This window comes from Oncorhynchus mykiss, chromosome 12 (genome assembly GCF_013265735.2).
Source record: "Oncorhynchus mykiss isolate Arlee chromosome 12, USDA_OmykA_1.1, whole genome shotgun sequence".
In the NCBI taxonomy this organism is placed as follows: Eukaryota; Metazoa; Chordata; class Actinopteri; order Salmoniformes; family Salmonidae; genus Oncorhynchus; species Oncorhynchus mykiss.
The window spans coordinates 16896909-16912514 of NC_048576.1; the positions used below are offsets into that span (position 1 = coordinate 16896909).

General features: G+C 43.8%; 1 protein-coding gene across 1 annotated transcript in view; it reads left to right on the forward strand.

The window, feature by feature from the left end:
• The first annotated feature begins 210 nt into the window (after positions 1-210).
• The window catches only part of LOC110537072 (kinesin-like protein KIF2A), a 28040-nt gene continuing 12644 nt past the window's right edge, over positions 211-15606 (forward strand). Inside the window, exons 1-4 of the mRNA XM_036937057.1 lie at positions 211-391; positions 1826-1920; positions 9951-10079; positions 10375-10423. Coding sequence (XP_036792952.1) covers positions 328-391; positions 1826-1920; positions 9951-10079; positions 10375-10423 — 337 coding nt within the window. The 5' untranslated portion in view covers positions 211-327. The remainder of the gene's footprint in view (positions 392-1825; positions 1921-9950; positions 10080-10374; positions 10424-15606) is intronic.

Consider the following 15606-nt stretch of genomic DNA (forward strand, 5'->3'; position numbering starts at 1 on the left):
TAAGCCTCTTATCTTGCAACATAGTGAGCGTGCTGCTTTTTCACTCAAATGCACATCAACAGAACATTGCATAAATATTATAATTGTAGCTAGAAGACAAAAGCACAAATAGCAGCCAACTGGCTTCTTGGATGCTTCGGTTTTTTAGCGTTTTCTCGGTTCTGGAGGAGGGAAGGTTGTCTTGGCGCGTGCGCACTTCTGTCTCTCCCTCTATCCTCCTGACCTCCTCCCGATTTCTCTTCTCTGCGGCGCAACTTGGTCCCCCTCCAATTGAACAACTACACACCCATATTACAGCCATACACACACATACTACACACATGAGGGATGGCCGTCGCTGTCTTTGGAAAGATTCTAATCGGCATTTACGTGGAAATCAAACGGAGTGATGGTAAGACAGAGATCTCCCCTTGTCGACCGCTAGCTAGCTAGCTGGGTGAAGATGCATTTTTCATTGAGGCGCTGTCGCGTTAGCTACATCATCTTTGTTGCTTCCAGGCAGCGCCTAGGCAGACAGGATGCTGAGTTGGATAACTAGCGTAGCAATGGCATGGAGATCTGTGCTCGGCGCTATTGCCATGTCCCTGTCTGACATAGCGTCACAGTCTGACATAGCGTCCCTGTCTGACATAGCGGCTGTCAATCAAATGGGTTATTACCTGAATGACGTAGCCTTTAGTGGATAAGGCTAGCCGGCTAGCTAGTAGCAGGGAGGATGCATCCACCTGTGCGGTTATAGGCCGTGCTGGCTGGCTGGCAATGATACTCCATTCATCCGCTATAGCATTTAGCTAACAGGCAAAGTGGGAATAGTCACAGTAGACTGTTCAGCTCTAGCATGCATGCGCTTGTCATTACAGTAGCTTACACTCTCATTGAACAAATATCGGGTGATCATCTTGATTTCATTGCTTTGTGATTAGATTACAATGGCCTATCATATCCACTTCATTCCCTGGGTGTGATATTATGGGGTGATATGGTGTATGGTGAATACATCTAAGAGCATCTCCAGAATGATGATGATGATGATTTGTGACTGTTGTCTTTGCTCGGATCTGTGCTAGTAGTAGACAAATGTAATCAAACATCAGGACCACGCCCATTGCGCATAGTAGCCTAGTATTGTAGCTGGCAGTAGCCACTGAATATAGCCTACTAGCTACTACTTTATAAAGTAGGGCTTGTTAGTCTAAAGTGAAAAGTATTTGGTTGCTATTTATTTCATTCCCGCCTGTTCTTGCTCTGGGGAAGGACTAGCAAAATACATGCTCTGTTAGTGTTTCAGCAGCAATGAATATGTCTTCATTGTTTTATTATCTGCAAATGTATGACTATTTGTTATCAAGCAACTGTGTGTGACTGTATTTTTGTATGTTTGTTGTAATTTGGACTCATCGCAAAGAGAAGAGCTGTAGCTGTTTAGAATGAGACCTTATGGAAACAAACCATTTTGCATGTACAGTAACATAACAAAAGGCAAACAATCTAATGTTGACATGCATAAAAGCTTTTGACAACCAATCAGATCCAGGGATATTGACACATCTGTCACTTGAAGGCCTCTTGCCCATCCTGGCAGATTCTGGCTGGTCTCATCCTCCTCTTTGGTCAGTGTGATCTAATGTATTTTGGTCATGGCTGCATTTCAATAGTCAAGAGTGTATAACTGTATGAGTCTACAAGTGTTTTCTCTTGTCAATGGCAGCCAGGACGAATTCATCATGACGTGGTCACATGGCTGAATGAAGATTTTCTGGTTCTGTAGCCTGTAGTAGTCTACAATACAGATGTTATCTATATGTTTATAACATGTATCTTGCAGGTCGAATCCACCAGGCCATGGTGACGTCACTGAATGAAGACAACGAGAGTGTCACGGTGGAGTGGATAGAGAATGGAGACACGAAAGGGAAAGAGGTACTGTGTGTGTGTGTGTTACGCATTCATGTCTGACCCCCTATCAGCTTGTATCAGAAATAGGATTTACTGCAAATCAGCTTTACTATAGATGACCTTAAAGTGGAACTAACAACGTTTTAACTACTTTGTAGATATGAAACAAACAGACAATCGTAATACACTACATATACAAAGTATGCGGACACCTCTTCAAATGAGTAGATTCGGCCACACCCATTGTTGACAGGTATATAAACAGGTATATAAATCGAGCACACAGCCATGCAATCTCTATAGACAAACATTGGCAATAGAATGGCCTTACTGAAGAGCTCAGTGACTTTCGACATGGCACCGTCATAGGATGCCACCTTTCCAACAAGTCAGTTTGTCAAATTTATGCCCTGCTAGAGCTGCCCAGGTCAACTGTAAATGCTGTTATTGTGAAGTGGAAAAGTCTAGGAGCAACAACGGCTCAGCCGCGAAGTGGTAGACCACACAAGCTCACAGAACGGGACCGCCAAGTGAAAATCATCTGTCCTCGGTTGCAACACTCTACAGAGTTCCAAACTGCCTCTGGAAGCAACGTCAGCGCAATAACTGTTCGTCGGGAGCTTCATGAAGTGGGTTTCCATGGTTGAGCAACCGCACACAACCCTAAGATTAGCATTCTCAATGCTAAGCGTCAGTTGGAGGGGTGTAAAGCTCGCCACTATTGGACTGTGGAGCAGTAGAAACGTTTCACCGTCTGGCAGTCCAGCGGACTAATCTGGTTTTGGCGGATGCCAAGAGAACGCTACCTGCCCGAATGCATAGTGCCAACTGTAAAGTTTGGTGGATGAGGAATAATGTTCTGGTGCAGTTTTTCATGGTTTGTGCTCCTTAGTTCCATTGAAGAGAAATATTAACGCTACAGCATACAATGACATTCAAGTGTATCTATTTATGTAGCAAGCTAAAAACGCGGAGCCTAACGTTAACTAGGTAGCTAGCTGCTAGGAGGATGTCAAGTCATTGAAGGAGTGGGTGAGTGACTGACGTTTTCCCCTCATATCGTTTTTCGGTGGCTACACAGCTAGAGATGCAGGTGTCATTTGGTTAGCTAGCAAGAACTTGAACGGCTTATTCAGTTAACTTGTGAATGCAAGATATGTTAATTAACTCTGGCTATCTACTCCGATTTCAGAACACTCTCGTCTGAGTGTGCCAGAGCGTAGAGTAACAGATTAATTTACGAACGCGCACAAAACACCGGGTGAATTTTAATTTTTAATTTAACCTTTATTTAGCTAGTCAAGTCAGTATGACCGACAAGTCGTTCGACAAGTCGTTCATACTAGGCAAGTCAATATGACCGGAGTCAGTAAATATAGGCACAAAAACAAATAGTTAGTCACAAACGTCTAGATAACATGTAAACAGCCTAGACATATAGATCATAACTCTTTAGATAGGTGAACTGTTGGAATCATAGAAATAAAATGATTTATATTAAGAAGCAAAGTGGAAAGCAGAGTTGTCTTGTTTGGAACAATCTGTTGACTGCATTTGACAGAACAGCATGTAAACTTACGCTGAGTATACAAACATTAAGAATACCTGCTCTTTCCATGACATAGACTGGCCAGATTAATCCAGGTGAAAGCTATGATCCGTTAGTGATGTCCCTTATTAAATCCACTTCAATCAGTGTAGATGAAGGGGAGAAGATGGGTTAAATATGTTTGTTTTTTAAAGCCTTGAGACATGGATTGTGTATGTGTGCCATTCAGAGGGTGAAAGGGCAAGACAAACAAATGTAAGTGTCTTTGAACAGGATATGGTAGTAGGTGCCAGGCGCACCAGTTAATGTCAAGAACTGCAAAGCTGCTGGGTTTTTCACGCTCAACAGTTTCCCGTGTGTATTAAGAATGGACCACCACCCAAAGGACATCCAGCCAACTTGGCAAAACTGTGGGAAGCATTGGAGTCAACATGGGCCAGCGTCCCTGTAGAACGCTTTCGACACCTTGTAGAGCCCATGCCCCGACTAATTGAGGTTGTTCTGAGGGCAACTCAATGGTAGGAAGGTGTTCCTAAAGTTTGGTATATTTATTGTGATTCCTACAGCAAGGAGGAACTGCGCTGCTTGATTGACAGGGGTGGGGCTTTTGTGTGGGAAGCAGCCTCAAGAGGACAGAGGGAGAGAGAGAGACAACAAACAGAGTAAACTATAAAAACGGGCGTTACACGCTGCTGTGTGGCTCTCTTGCGATATAGACATTGCACATGTCAATATTTAGATTTCGGTGTGAATTAGATTCATTGTGCAGCCCTTGGTGTGTGCGCGTGAGCGAGCTCCTTCACACGTCTTTTTTAAAACATGGTAGCCTATTTCTCTTCTTAAATGTCACTGGTTAATCAACCTCACTGCACATGAAGCGAAAAAGTGTGACTTTCTTGTCTTCCTGAGTTACGAGATTACTTTATTAGTCCATACAAGACAAACATTTGTCTTTAGCTTTTTTTCACCCAACACCACCAATACAGTGGGCTTTGGAATTATTGGATCCCTTGATAAAGATTAGCAAAAAAGACTGTATAGTATAAATAATACAAATACTGAACTTTTTACAACGGGTGGATTGGAATTCCCATTGTTAGAGCCTGTCCTGCCCATGACATACTAGGCGACACACACATAGCCAGTACATTCATATAAAAGTGCCATTGTTTATGTCGTTGCCTAGCAACGCACTACTACCACTACTTATACTACTAGCCTTACCATTATTGGATACCTTGATAAAGATTAGGAAAAAATACAGTATAAAATAGTACTGAGCCTATATTGTATTTAAAAAAAAAACGGGTCAAAATGACTGGATCCCCTGTTTTCAATACTCCAACACCCTCCCCTTGCGAGGATGACGACAATGAGCCTTTTTCTAAAATGTTTTCTGAGATTGGAGAACACATTGGGAGGGATCTTAGACCATTCCTCCATACAGAACCCTTCCAGATCTTTTATATCCTTTGTCTGCGCTTATGAACTGCCCTACCACAGGTTTTCAAGTCCAGAGACTGAGATGGACATTTCAAAATGTGATTGTGTGGTCAATTAACTATTTTTTTGTGGATTTTGATGTGTGCTTGGGGTAGGGTTGCAAAGGGTCGGAAACTTTTCGGTAAATTTCCATAATTTTTACTGAAATTTTCCATGGGAAGTTAATTTGGGGAATTTTGCTTAAATTCATCAAAAAAGTTAGCTTATAACAGTGAACCTTTTTTGTGGGATACACATAAGGCAATTCTAGGTCTTGTGGCATATTTTGGTTAAACTATCCCCAATTCAATGGAATTGCAATCCTCTGCATGCACAGTGCATTCTTCCATCACATGTGCAGTGCAGTCTTCAATCACATGTACAGCTGCTTCTAAAGATCTTGCACACTAATGAGATGCTATTGAGCCCACACTACTACACTGTCTGAGACAAGGACTACATGCTTTCTGGTAAGTTTTACAATACTGGGTGGGGTGAATATGGTGGGGTGAATATATGTTATATGACAAACATGATTTTTGTTTAACTAGTAAATAGTAGCCTACAGCAAAGTGTGTTTAAAGAATTTCTAACTTGTTAACAATTTCTGCTAGTTAGTTTTTGCTACCATGTGGGTTTTAGCTCGCTTGAGCCTGCTAACTGAGGAATGTTAATTCACCTGTTTCCATACGTGTTTCTTTTTAAAACATTTATCTTACAAAGTTGTTGTCTAATCAAACTGCTTAACTATTTATCTTTACATGGAATTGTACTCATTTCTTTCCTAATCTTTACAGGAAAATGCCACAGGCACTATCTGATGTGTGGAGACATTTCACTGCAGCTAATGTAGAAGGAAAAGCTGTGTACATCTGCAAATAATGTACCAAATCATATGTGAAGAATGCAACAAAGATGCAGAATGATCTGGCCAAGTGCATAAAGTTTCTTCAGCGCTGACAAAAAGCAATCTCAGACAAAAGTCCCTCTACTTCTATTCGAGGTGAAAATGATGAATCAGACACCTCATCGATACAGCTCATGGTCCTCCTGGAATCTGAAGTTTTTTTTGACTCATTGGAGGAACGTAGTCAGGGAAATGCTGATGAATATCTTGCTCGAGCTGTGTATGCAACTGGTTTACCTCTGATGCTCACAGGCAATGTGTATTGGAAGAGATTTCTGAATGTTCTTTGCCCAGCATACACCCCTCCCACCAGATATGCTTTATATACTAATTTGCTGGATGCAGAGTTCAACAGAGTTCAACTGAAGGTCAAGCAAATCATAGAGAAAGCAGACTGTATTGCAATCATCTCTGATGGGTGGTTGAATGTTTGTGGGCAAGGAATAATTAACTACATCATCTCCACCCCTCAACCAGTATTCTACAAGAGCACAGACACAAGGGACAACAGACACACCGGTCTCTACATTGCAGATGAGCTGAAGGCAGTCATCGATGACCTTGGACCACAGAAGGTATTTTCACTGGTGACAGACAATGCTGTGAACATGAAGGCTGCTTGGTCTAAAGTGGAGGAGTCCTACCCTCACATCACACCCATTGGCTGTGCTGCTCATGCATTGAATCTGCTCCTCAAGGACATCATGGCACTGAAACAATGGATACACTCTACAAGAGAGCCAATGAATTGGTTAGGTATGAAAGGGTAATCAAGTTGTAGAAGAAATCTACCTCACCAAGCAAAGTGAGAAGAATAAGAGCAGCACATTGAAGCTGCCCAGCAACATCCTTTGGGGTGGTGTTGTCATGTTTGACAGTCTCCTAGAGGGGAAGGAGTGAAGAAATGGCCATATCACAGTCTGCCAATATGGACAGCCCCATCAAGAGGATCCTCCTGGATTATGTATTTTGAGAGAGAGTGGGAAGCAGCCTGAAAATCCTGCAACCTGTAGCAGTAGCCATTGCACGGATTGAGGGAGACAATGCCATCCTGTCTGATGTCCAGACTCTGCTTGCAGATGTAAGAGAAGAAATTCATACTGCCCTGCGACTTCTTCAAAAAGCATGAAGACTTCTGCCTGAAGCCCATACATGCCGCAGCGTACATGTTGGACCCCAGGAATGGTGACGAGCATCCTGTCTGGTGCAGAGATCAACTAGGCCTTTGGTGTCATCACTACTGTGTCTCTGGCCTGGATGAGGGCAAGGTTCTTGGCAGTCTGGCGAAGTACTCTTCCAAACAAGGGTTTTGGGATGGAGATGCAATATGGCAGTCGTGCCATATTGGGGTTATTGTCTTGCTGGAAGATCCACTTGCGGCCAAGTTTCAGCCTCCTGGGAGAGGCAACCAGGTTTTTGGCTAAAATGTCCTGGTACTTGGTAAAGTCCATGATGCCGTTGACCTTAATAAGGGCCCTAGGAAGCAAACATCCCCATAACATCAAAGGCTAAACCCACCGCTGGTGTGTGTGGCCAAAGACCTCTATTTTCGTGTCATATGACCATAGCACCGGTTCCAATCCAAGTACCAATGCTGAGTCACTGGCTTACTGGGGCTCTCTCATACCGTCCCTGGGAGGGGTGCATCACCTGAGTGGGTTGAGTCACTGATGTGATCATCCTGTCTGGGTTGGCGCCCCCCCCTTGGGTTGTGCCGTGGCAGAGATCTTTGTGGGCTATACTCAGCCTTGTCTCAGGATGGTACGTTGGTGGTTGAAGATATCCCTCTAGTGGTGTGGGGGCTGTGCTTTGGAAAAGTGGGTGGGGTTATATCCTTCCTGTTTGGCCCTGTCCGGGGGTGTCCTTGGATGGGGCCACAGTGTCTCCTGACCCCTCTTGTCTCAGCCTCCAGTATTTATGCTGCTGTAGTTTATGTGTCGGGGGGCTAGGGTCAGTTTGTTATATCTGGAGTACTTCTCCTGTCCTATTCGGTGTCCTGTGTGAATTTAAGTGTGCTCTCTCTAATTCTCTCTTTCTTTCTCTCTCTCAGAGGACCTAAGCCCTAGGACCATGCCTCAGGAATACCTGACGTGATGACTCCTTGCTGTCCCCAGTCCACCTGGCCGTGCTGCTGCTCCAGTTTCAACTGTTCTGCCTTATTATTATTGGACCATGCTGGTCATTTATGAACATTTGAACATCTTGGCCATGTTCTGTTGTAATCTCCACCCGGCACAGCCAGAAGAGGACTGGCCACCCCACATAGCCTGGTTCCTCTCTAGGTTTCTTCCGAGTTTTTCCTAGCCACCATGCTTCTACACCTGCATTGCTTGCTGTTTGGGGTTTTAGGCTGGGTTTCTGTACAGCACTTTGAGATATCAACTGATGTACGAAGGGCTATCTAAATACATTTGATTTGTTTAGTTAAGTCCAGGCAGTGCTATTGTCAGATGACATGAAAATATAGGTCTTTGGCCACATACACTAATGGTGGGTTTGGCCTTAGAAAGAACAATGCATCTGCAGAACATCCCTACTGTTAAATATGGTTATGGTGGTGGATCTTTGATGTTACGGGGCTGTTTTGCTTACACTGGTCCTGGGGCCCTTGTTAATGTCAACAACATCATGAAATTTACCAGGTACCAGGACATTTTAGCCAAAAACCTGGTTGCCTCTGCCCAGTGATGTAGTTTGAGAAACAGATGCCTTACAAGTCCTCAAATGGCAGCGTCATTAAATAGTACCCGCAAAACACCAGTCTCAACGCCAACAGTGAAGAGACGACTCCGGGATGCTGGCCTTCTAGGCAGAGTTGCAAAGGAAAAGCCATTTCTCAGACTGGTCAATCAAAATAAAAGATTAAGATGGACAAAAGAACAGACGCTGGACAGAGGAACTCAGCCTAGAAGGCCAGCATCCCGGAGTCGTCTCTTCACTCTTGACATTGAGACTGGTGTTTTGCGGGTACTATTTAATGAAGCTGCCATAAGCGCAGACAAAGGATATCAAGGATCTGGAAAGATTAGGTATGGAGGAATGGTCTAAGATCACTCCCAATGTGTTCTCCAATCTCATAAAACATTTTAGAAAAAGGCTCATTGTCATTATCCTCACAAGGGGAGGGTGCTGGAGTATTGAAAACAGGGGATCCAGTCATTTTGACCCCTATCTTTATCAGATTTTTGGGGAATTACATGTTAAACAAAATCTCTCTCTCTTGGCTTTGGTTCCTGGTCCACTTCCTCTTCTTCTTGTTTCATTTCTTTCATAACCTCCTCTTCTTGTTGGCACCATTCTTCAAATGTAAAAATAAATAAATATCAAAAGTTACTTTTAAATCATCCATGAGGAGTTACCGGTGGTAGTAGTAGTACGCTGCTAGGTAACGATGTAAACAATGGCTGTAACGGTTTTCTGGTGAAAGAGAGGCGGACCAAAATGCAGCGTGGTTAGTTTTGTACATCTTTAATAAAGATGAAAGTACAACAATCTACAAAACAAGAAACGTGAAAAAACCGAAACAGTCCTATCTGGTGCCACAAACACAGGAACAATCACCCACAAAACCCAACACAAAACAGTCCTCTGGTGCCACAAAGACAGGAACAATCACCCACAAGAGACCTAAAGAATATGGCTGCCTGAATATGGTTCCCAATCAGAGACAACGATAAACTCCTGCCTCTGATTGAGAACCACTCTAGGCAACCATAGACTTACCTAGAGTACTACTCTAACCACAATCCCATAACTACAAACAACCCCAGACAAAACCAACCACATAAATCCCCATGTCACACCCTGGCCTCACCAAAATACTAACGAAAACACAGAATACTAAGGCCAGTGCGTGACAATGGCACTTTTAATGAATGTACTGGCCATGTATGTTGCCTAGTATGTCATGGGCAGGATAGGCTCTAACAATGGGAATTCCAAACCATGCATTGTAAAAAGCTCAGTATTTGTTTTATTTATTTTATACAGTATTTCTTGCTAATCTTTAACAAGGGATTCAATAATTCCAGACCCCACTGTATATACATACAAACACACATTAGGTTGGAGAGGCTGGAACAGAGTTTTGACATGTTGTACTCTCTCCCCATGCAGATAGACCTGGAGAGCATATTTGCTCTGAACCCTGATGTGGCTCCTGAAGAGGAGGTAGCACAGAGTCCTGAAACCCCTCCTCCTGCTTCCTCCATCTCCTCCGCTGCTAAACAAATCAAGCCACCCAAGGTCATTCAATTATAATGTCCTATACTGTGGCCAATAGCCATATGTCTGTACCGGTGGAGGCTGCTGAGGGGAGTACGGCTCATAATAATAGCTGGTACGGCGCAAATGGAATTGCATCAAACACATGGAGACCATTTGATACCATTCCACTAATTCCGCTCCAGCCATTACCACAAGGCCGTTCTCCCCAATTAAGGTGCCACCAACCTCCTGTGGCTGTACAGTATAGTTTTAAGTATAGCATGTGTCACATCTTCTTCTTTAAGTTCATGTTGTATTCATTTGTCTCTTGTAGAACCGACGAACAATAGCGCCCCCCAAGACTGAAACCCCAGCAAACAGAGGTAAGAAAGCTTCAACAGAACATTGGTCTCCAAGATTCCTCGTGTTCCACAGTCTGTACACAATGTAACACTGGATTCAACCAGGCTGCTACATAACATCATACTGCCCCACTGTACCATGAAAGTAATGATAGTAGATCTCTATTTGAAGAGTTTATTTCCAAAATGCTATAATCACCAGTTTTTCATATTTGTGTTTTTTCAATAGTAATGATTGGTAATGAGTACCTTCATGTGTGTGTGTAAAATATTGCTGTTCTCAGATTTTTCATTCATAGATTTTAAATGTGAATAATATTTTTTTATATATTTTTAACAAAATGCTACATATCCATTGTTTATCTATAATGGAATGATGGTATCCTGTATATTTGACTGTGATATGTGGTTAGCCATCTTAAGATGAATGCACTGGGTATGGAAATACACTACCGATCAAACGTTTTAGAACAAGGGTTTTTCTTTATTTTTACTATTTTCTACATTGTAGAATAATAGTGAAGACATCAGAACTATGAAATAACACATATGGGGAATCATGTAGTAACCAAAAAAGTGTTAAACAAATCTAAATATATTGGAGATTCTTCAAATAGCCACCCTTTTTCTTGATGACAGCTTTGCACACTCTTGGCATTCTCTCAACCAGCTTCACCTGGAATGCTTTTCCAACAGTCTTGAAGGAGTTCCCACATATCCTGAGCACTGCTTTTCCTTCACTCTGCAGTCTGACTCATCCCAAAACATCTCAATTTGGTTGAGGTTGTGGGATTGTGGAGGCCAGATCCTCTGATGCAGCACTCCATCACTCTCCTTCGTAGTAAAATAGCCCTTACACAGCCTGGAGGTGTGTTGGGTTATTGTCTTGTTGAAAAACAAATGATAGTCCCACTAAGCCCAAACCAGATGGGATGGCGTATCGCTGCAGAATGTGGTGGTAGCCATGCTGGTTAAATATGCCTTGAATTCTAAATAAATCACCAACAGTGTCACCAGCAAAGCATCCCCACACCATAACACCTCCTCCTCCATGCTTTACGGTGGGAAATACACATGCGGAGATCATCCGTTCACCCACACCGCGTCTCACAAAGACACGGTGGTTGGAACCAAAAATCTCCAATTTGGACTCCAGAGCAAATGACCTATTTCCACCTGTCTAATGTCCATTGCTCATGTTTCTTGGCCCAAGCAAGTCTCTTCTTATTATTAGTGTCCTTTAGTAGTGGTTTCTTTGCAGCAATTCGACCATGAAGGCCTGATTCACACAGTCTCCTCTGAACAGTTGATGTTGAGATGTGTCTGTTACTTGAACTCTGTGAAGCAATTATTTGGGCTGCAATTTCTAAGGCTGGTAACTTAAATGAACTTATCCTCTGCAGCAGAGGTAACTCTGGGTCTTTCTTTCCTGTCGAGGTCCTCATGAGAGCCAGTGTCATCACAGCACTTGATGTGTGTTATTTCTTACATTGTTACCCCAGGAAATCTTAAGTTTTATTACATACAGTCGGGAGGAACTATTGGATATAAGAGCAAAGTCAACTCGCCAACATTACATTACGACCAGGAATACAACTTTCCTGAAGCGGATCCTCTGGACAATGGATCAGATCCTCTGTTTGGTCCACCACCCAGGACAATGGATCGGATCCCAGCTGGCGACACAAAACAACGGCGCCGCAGAAGGGGCAGACGGAGCGGTCTTCTGGTCAGGCTCCGTAGACGGGCACATCGCGCACCGCTCTCAAGTATACTACTAGCCAATGTCCAGTCTCTTGACGACAAAGTAGATGAAATCCGAGCACGGGTTGCCTTCCAGAGAGACATCAGAGATTGTACCGTTCTTTGTTTCACGGAAACATGGCTCACTCGGGATACGTCATCAGATTCGGTACAGCCACCTGGGTTCTTCACGCATCTCGCCGACAGAAACAAACTCTCTGGTAAGAAGGGCAGGGGTGTATGCCTTATGATTAATGAAACGTGGTGTGATCATAACAACATACAGGAACTCAAGTCCTTTTGTACACCCGACCTAGAATTCCTTACAGTCAAATGCCGACCGCATTATCTACCAAGAGAATTATTTTCGATCATAAATCACAAGCAGACACATCGACAGCCCTGAAAGAACTTAATTTTACTCTATGTAAACTGGAAACCACATATCCTGATGCTGCATTTATTGTAGCTGGGGATTTTAACAAGGCTAATCTGAAAACAAGGCTCCCTAAATTTTATCAGCATATCGAATGAGCAACCCGAGCTGGCAAAACCCTGGATCATTGTTATTCTAACTTCCGCGACGCATACAAAGACCTTCTCCGCCCTCTTTTCAGAAAATCTGTCACACGACTCCATTCTGTTGCTTCCAGCCTATAGGCAGAAACTAAAACAGGAAGTGCCCGTGCTCAGGTCTGTTCAACGCTGGTCCGACCAATCGGATTCCACGCTTCAAGATTGCTTCGATCATGTGGACTGGGATATGTTCCGCATAGCGTTGGACAATAACATTGATGAATACGCTGATTCGGTGAGCGAGTTTATTAGCAAGTGCATCGATGATGTTGTACCCACAGCGTCTATTAAAACCTTCCCCAACCAGAAACCGTGGATTGAATGCAGCATTCGCTCAAAACTGAAAGCGCGAACCACTGCTTTTAATCATGGCAAGGTGACCGGAAACATGACCGAATACAAACAGTGTAGCTATTCCCTCCGCAAGGCAATCAAACAAGCTAAGCGTCAGTATAGCAATAAAGTAGTCGCAATTCAACAGCTCAGACACGAGAGGTGTGTGGCAGGGTCTACAGTCAATCACGGATCACAAAAGGAAAACCAGCCCCATCGCGGACCACGATGTCTTGCTCCCAGACAAACTTAACAACTTCTTTGCTCGCTTTGAGGACAATACAGTGCCACTGGCACGGCCCGCTACCAAAACCTGTGGGTTCTCCTTCACTGCAGCTAACGTGAGTAAAACATTTAAACGTGTTAACCCTCGCAAGGCTGCCGGCCCAGAAGGCATCCCCAGCCACGGCCTCAGAGAATGCGCAGACCAGCTGGCTGGTGTGTTTACGGACATATTCAATCAATCCTTATCCCAGTCTGCTGTTCCTACATGCTTCAAGAGGGCCACCATTGTTCCTGTTCCCAAGAAAGCTAAGGTAACTGAGCTAAATGACTATTGCCCCGTAGCACTCACTTCCATCATCATGAAGTGCTTTGAGAGACTAGTCAAGGACCTTATCACCTCCACCCTACCTGACACCCTAGACCCACTCCAATTTGCTTTCCGCCCAAATAGGTCCACAGACGACGCCATCGCAATCACACTGCACCCTGCCCTAACCCATCTGGACAACAGGAATACCTATGTAAGAATGCTGTTCATCGACTACAGCTCAGCATTTAACACCATAGTACCCTCCAAACTCATCATTAAGCTTGAGACCCTGGGTCTTGACCCCACCCTGTGCAACTGGGTCCTGGACTACCTGACTGGCCGCCCCCAGGTGGTGAGGGTAGGAAACAACATCTCCACCCCGCTGATCCTCAACACTGGGGCCCCACAAGGGTGCGTTCTCAGCCCTCTCCTGTACTCCCTGTTCACCCATGACTGCGTGGCCATGCACACCTCCAACTCAATCATCAAGTTTGCAGACGACACTACAGTGGTAGGCTTGATTACCAACAACGACGAGACGCCTACAGGGAGGAAGTGAGGGCCCTCGGAGTGTGGTGTCAGGAAAATAATTCACACTCAACGTCAACAAAGCAAAGGAGATGATCGTGGAGCAGCCCTCTATCCACATCGACGGGACAGCAGTGGAGAAGGTGGAAAGTTTTAAGTTCCTCAGCGTACACATCACAGACAAACTGAATTGGTCCACCCACACAGACAGCGTGGTGAAGAAGGCGCAGCAGCGCCTCTTCAACCTCAGGAGGCTGAAGAAATTTGGCTTGTCACCAAAGACACTCACAAACTTTTACAGATGCACAATCGAGAGCATCCTGTCGGGCTGTATCACCACCTGGTACGGCAACTGCTCCGCCCATAACCGGAAGGCTTTCCAGAGTGTAGTGAGGTCTGCACAACGCATCACCGGGTGCAAACTACCTGCCCTCCAGGACACCTACACCACCCGATGTCACAGGAAGGCCAAAAAGATAATCAAGGACAACAACCACCCGAGCCACTGTCTGTTCACCCCGCTATCATCCAGAAGGCGAGGTCAGTACAGGTGCATCAAAGCGGGGACCCTGAGACAGCTTCTATCTCAAGGCCATCAGACTGTTAAACAGCCATAACTAACATTGAGTGGCTGCTGCCAACATACTGACTCAACTCCAGCCACTTTAATAATGGAAACATTTAACAAAGCAAAGGAGATGATCGTGGACTTCAGGAAACGGCAGAGGGTCAACTTAATCAACTTATCACTAGCCACTTTATATAATGTTTACATACCCTACATTACTCATCTCATATGTATATACTGTTCTCTATACCATCTACTGCATCTTGCCTATGCCGTTCGGCCATCGTTCATTCATATATCTTTATGTACATATTCTTATTCATTCCTTTACACGTGTGTGTATAAGGTAGTTGTTGTGAAATTGTTAGATTACTTGTTAGATATTACTGCATGGTCGGAACTAGAAGGTCAAGCATTTCGCTACACTCACATTAACATCTGCTAACCATGTGTATGTGACCAATAGAACTTGATTTGATGGTTTTCGCGACTGCACTTGAAGAAACTTTCAAAGTTCTTGAAATTTTCCTTATTGACTGACCTTCATGTCTTAAAGTAATGATGGACTGTTGTTTTTCTTTGCTTATTTGAGCTGTCATAAAATGGACTTGGTCTTTTACCAAATAGGGCTATCTTCGGTATACCCCCCCTACCTTCACAACTGATTGGCTCAAATGCATTAAGAAGGAAAGAAATTCCACCAAATTAAATTTTAACAAGGCACACCTGTTAATTTAAATGCCTTCCAGGTGACTACCTCATGAAGCTGGTTCAGAGAATGCCAAGAGTGTGCAAAGCTGTTATCAAGGAAAAGGGTGGCTATTTGAAGAATATATTTTGATTTGTTTAACACTTTTTTGGGGTTACTACATGATTCCAAATGTGTTATTTCATAGTTTTGATGTCTTAACTATTGTTCTA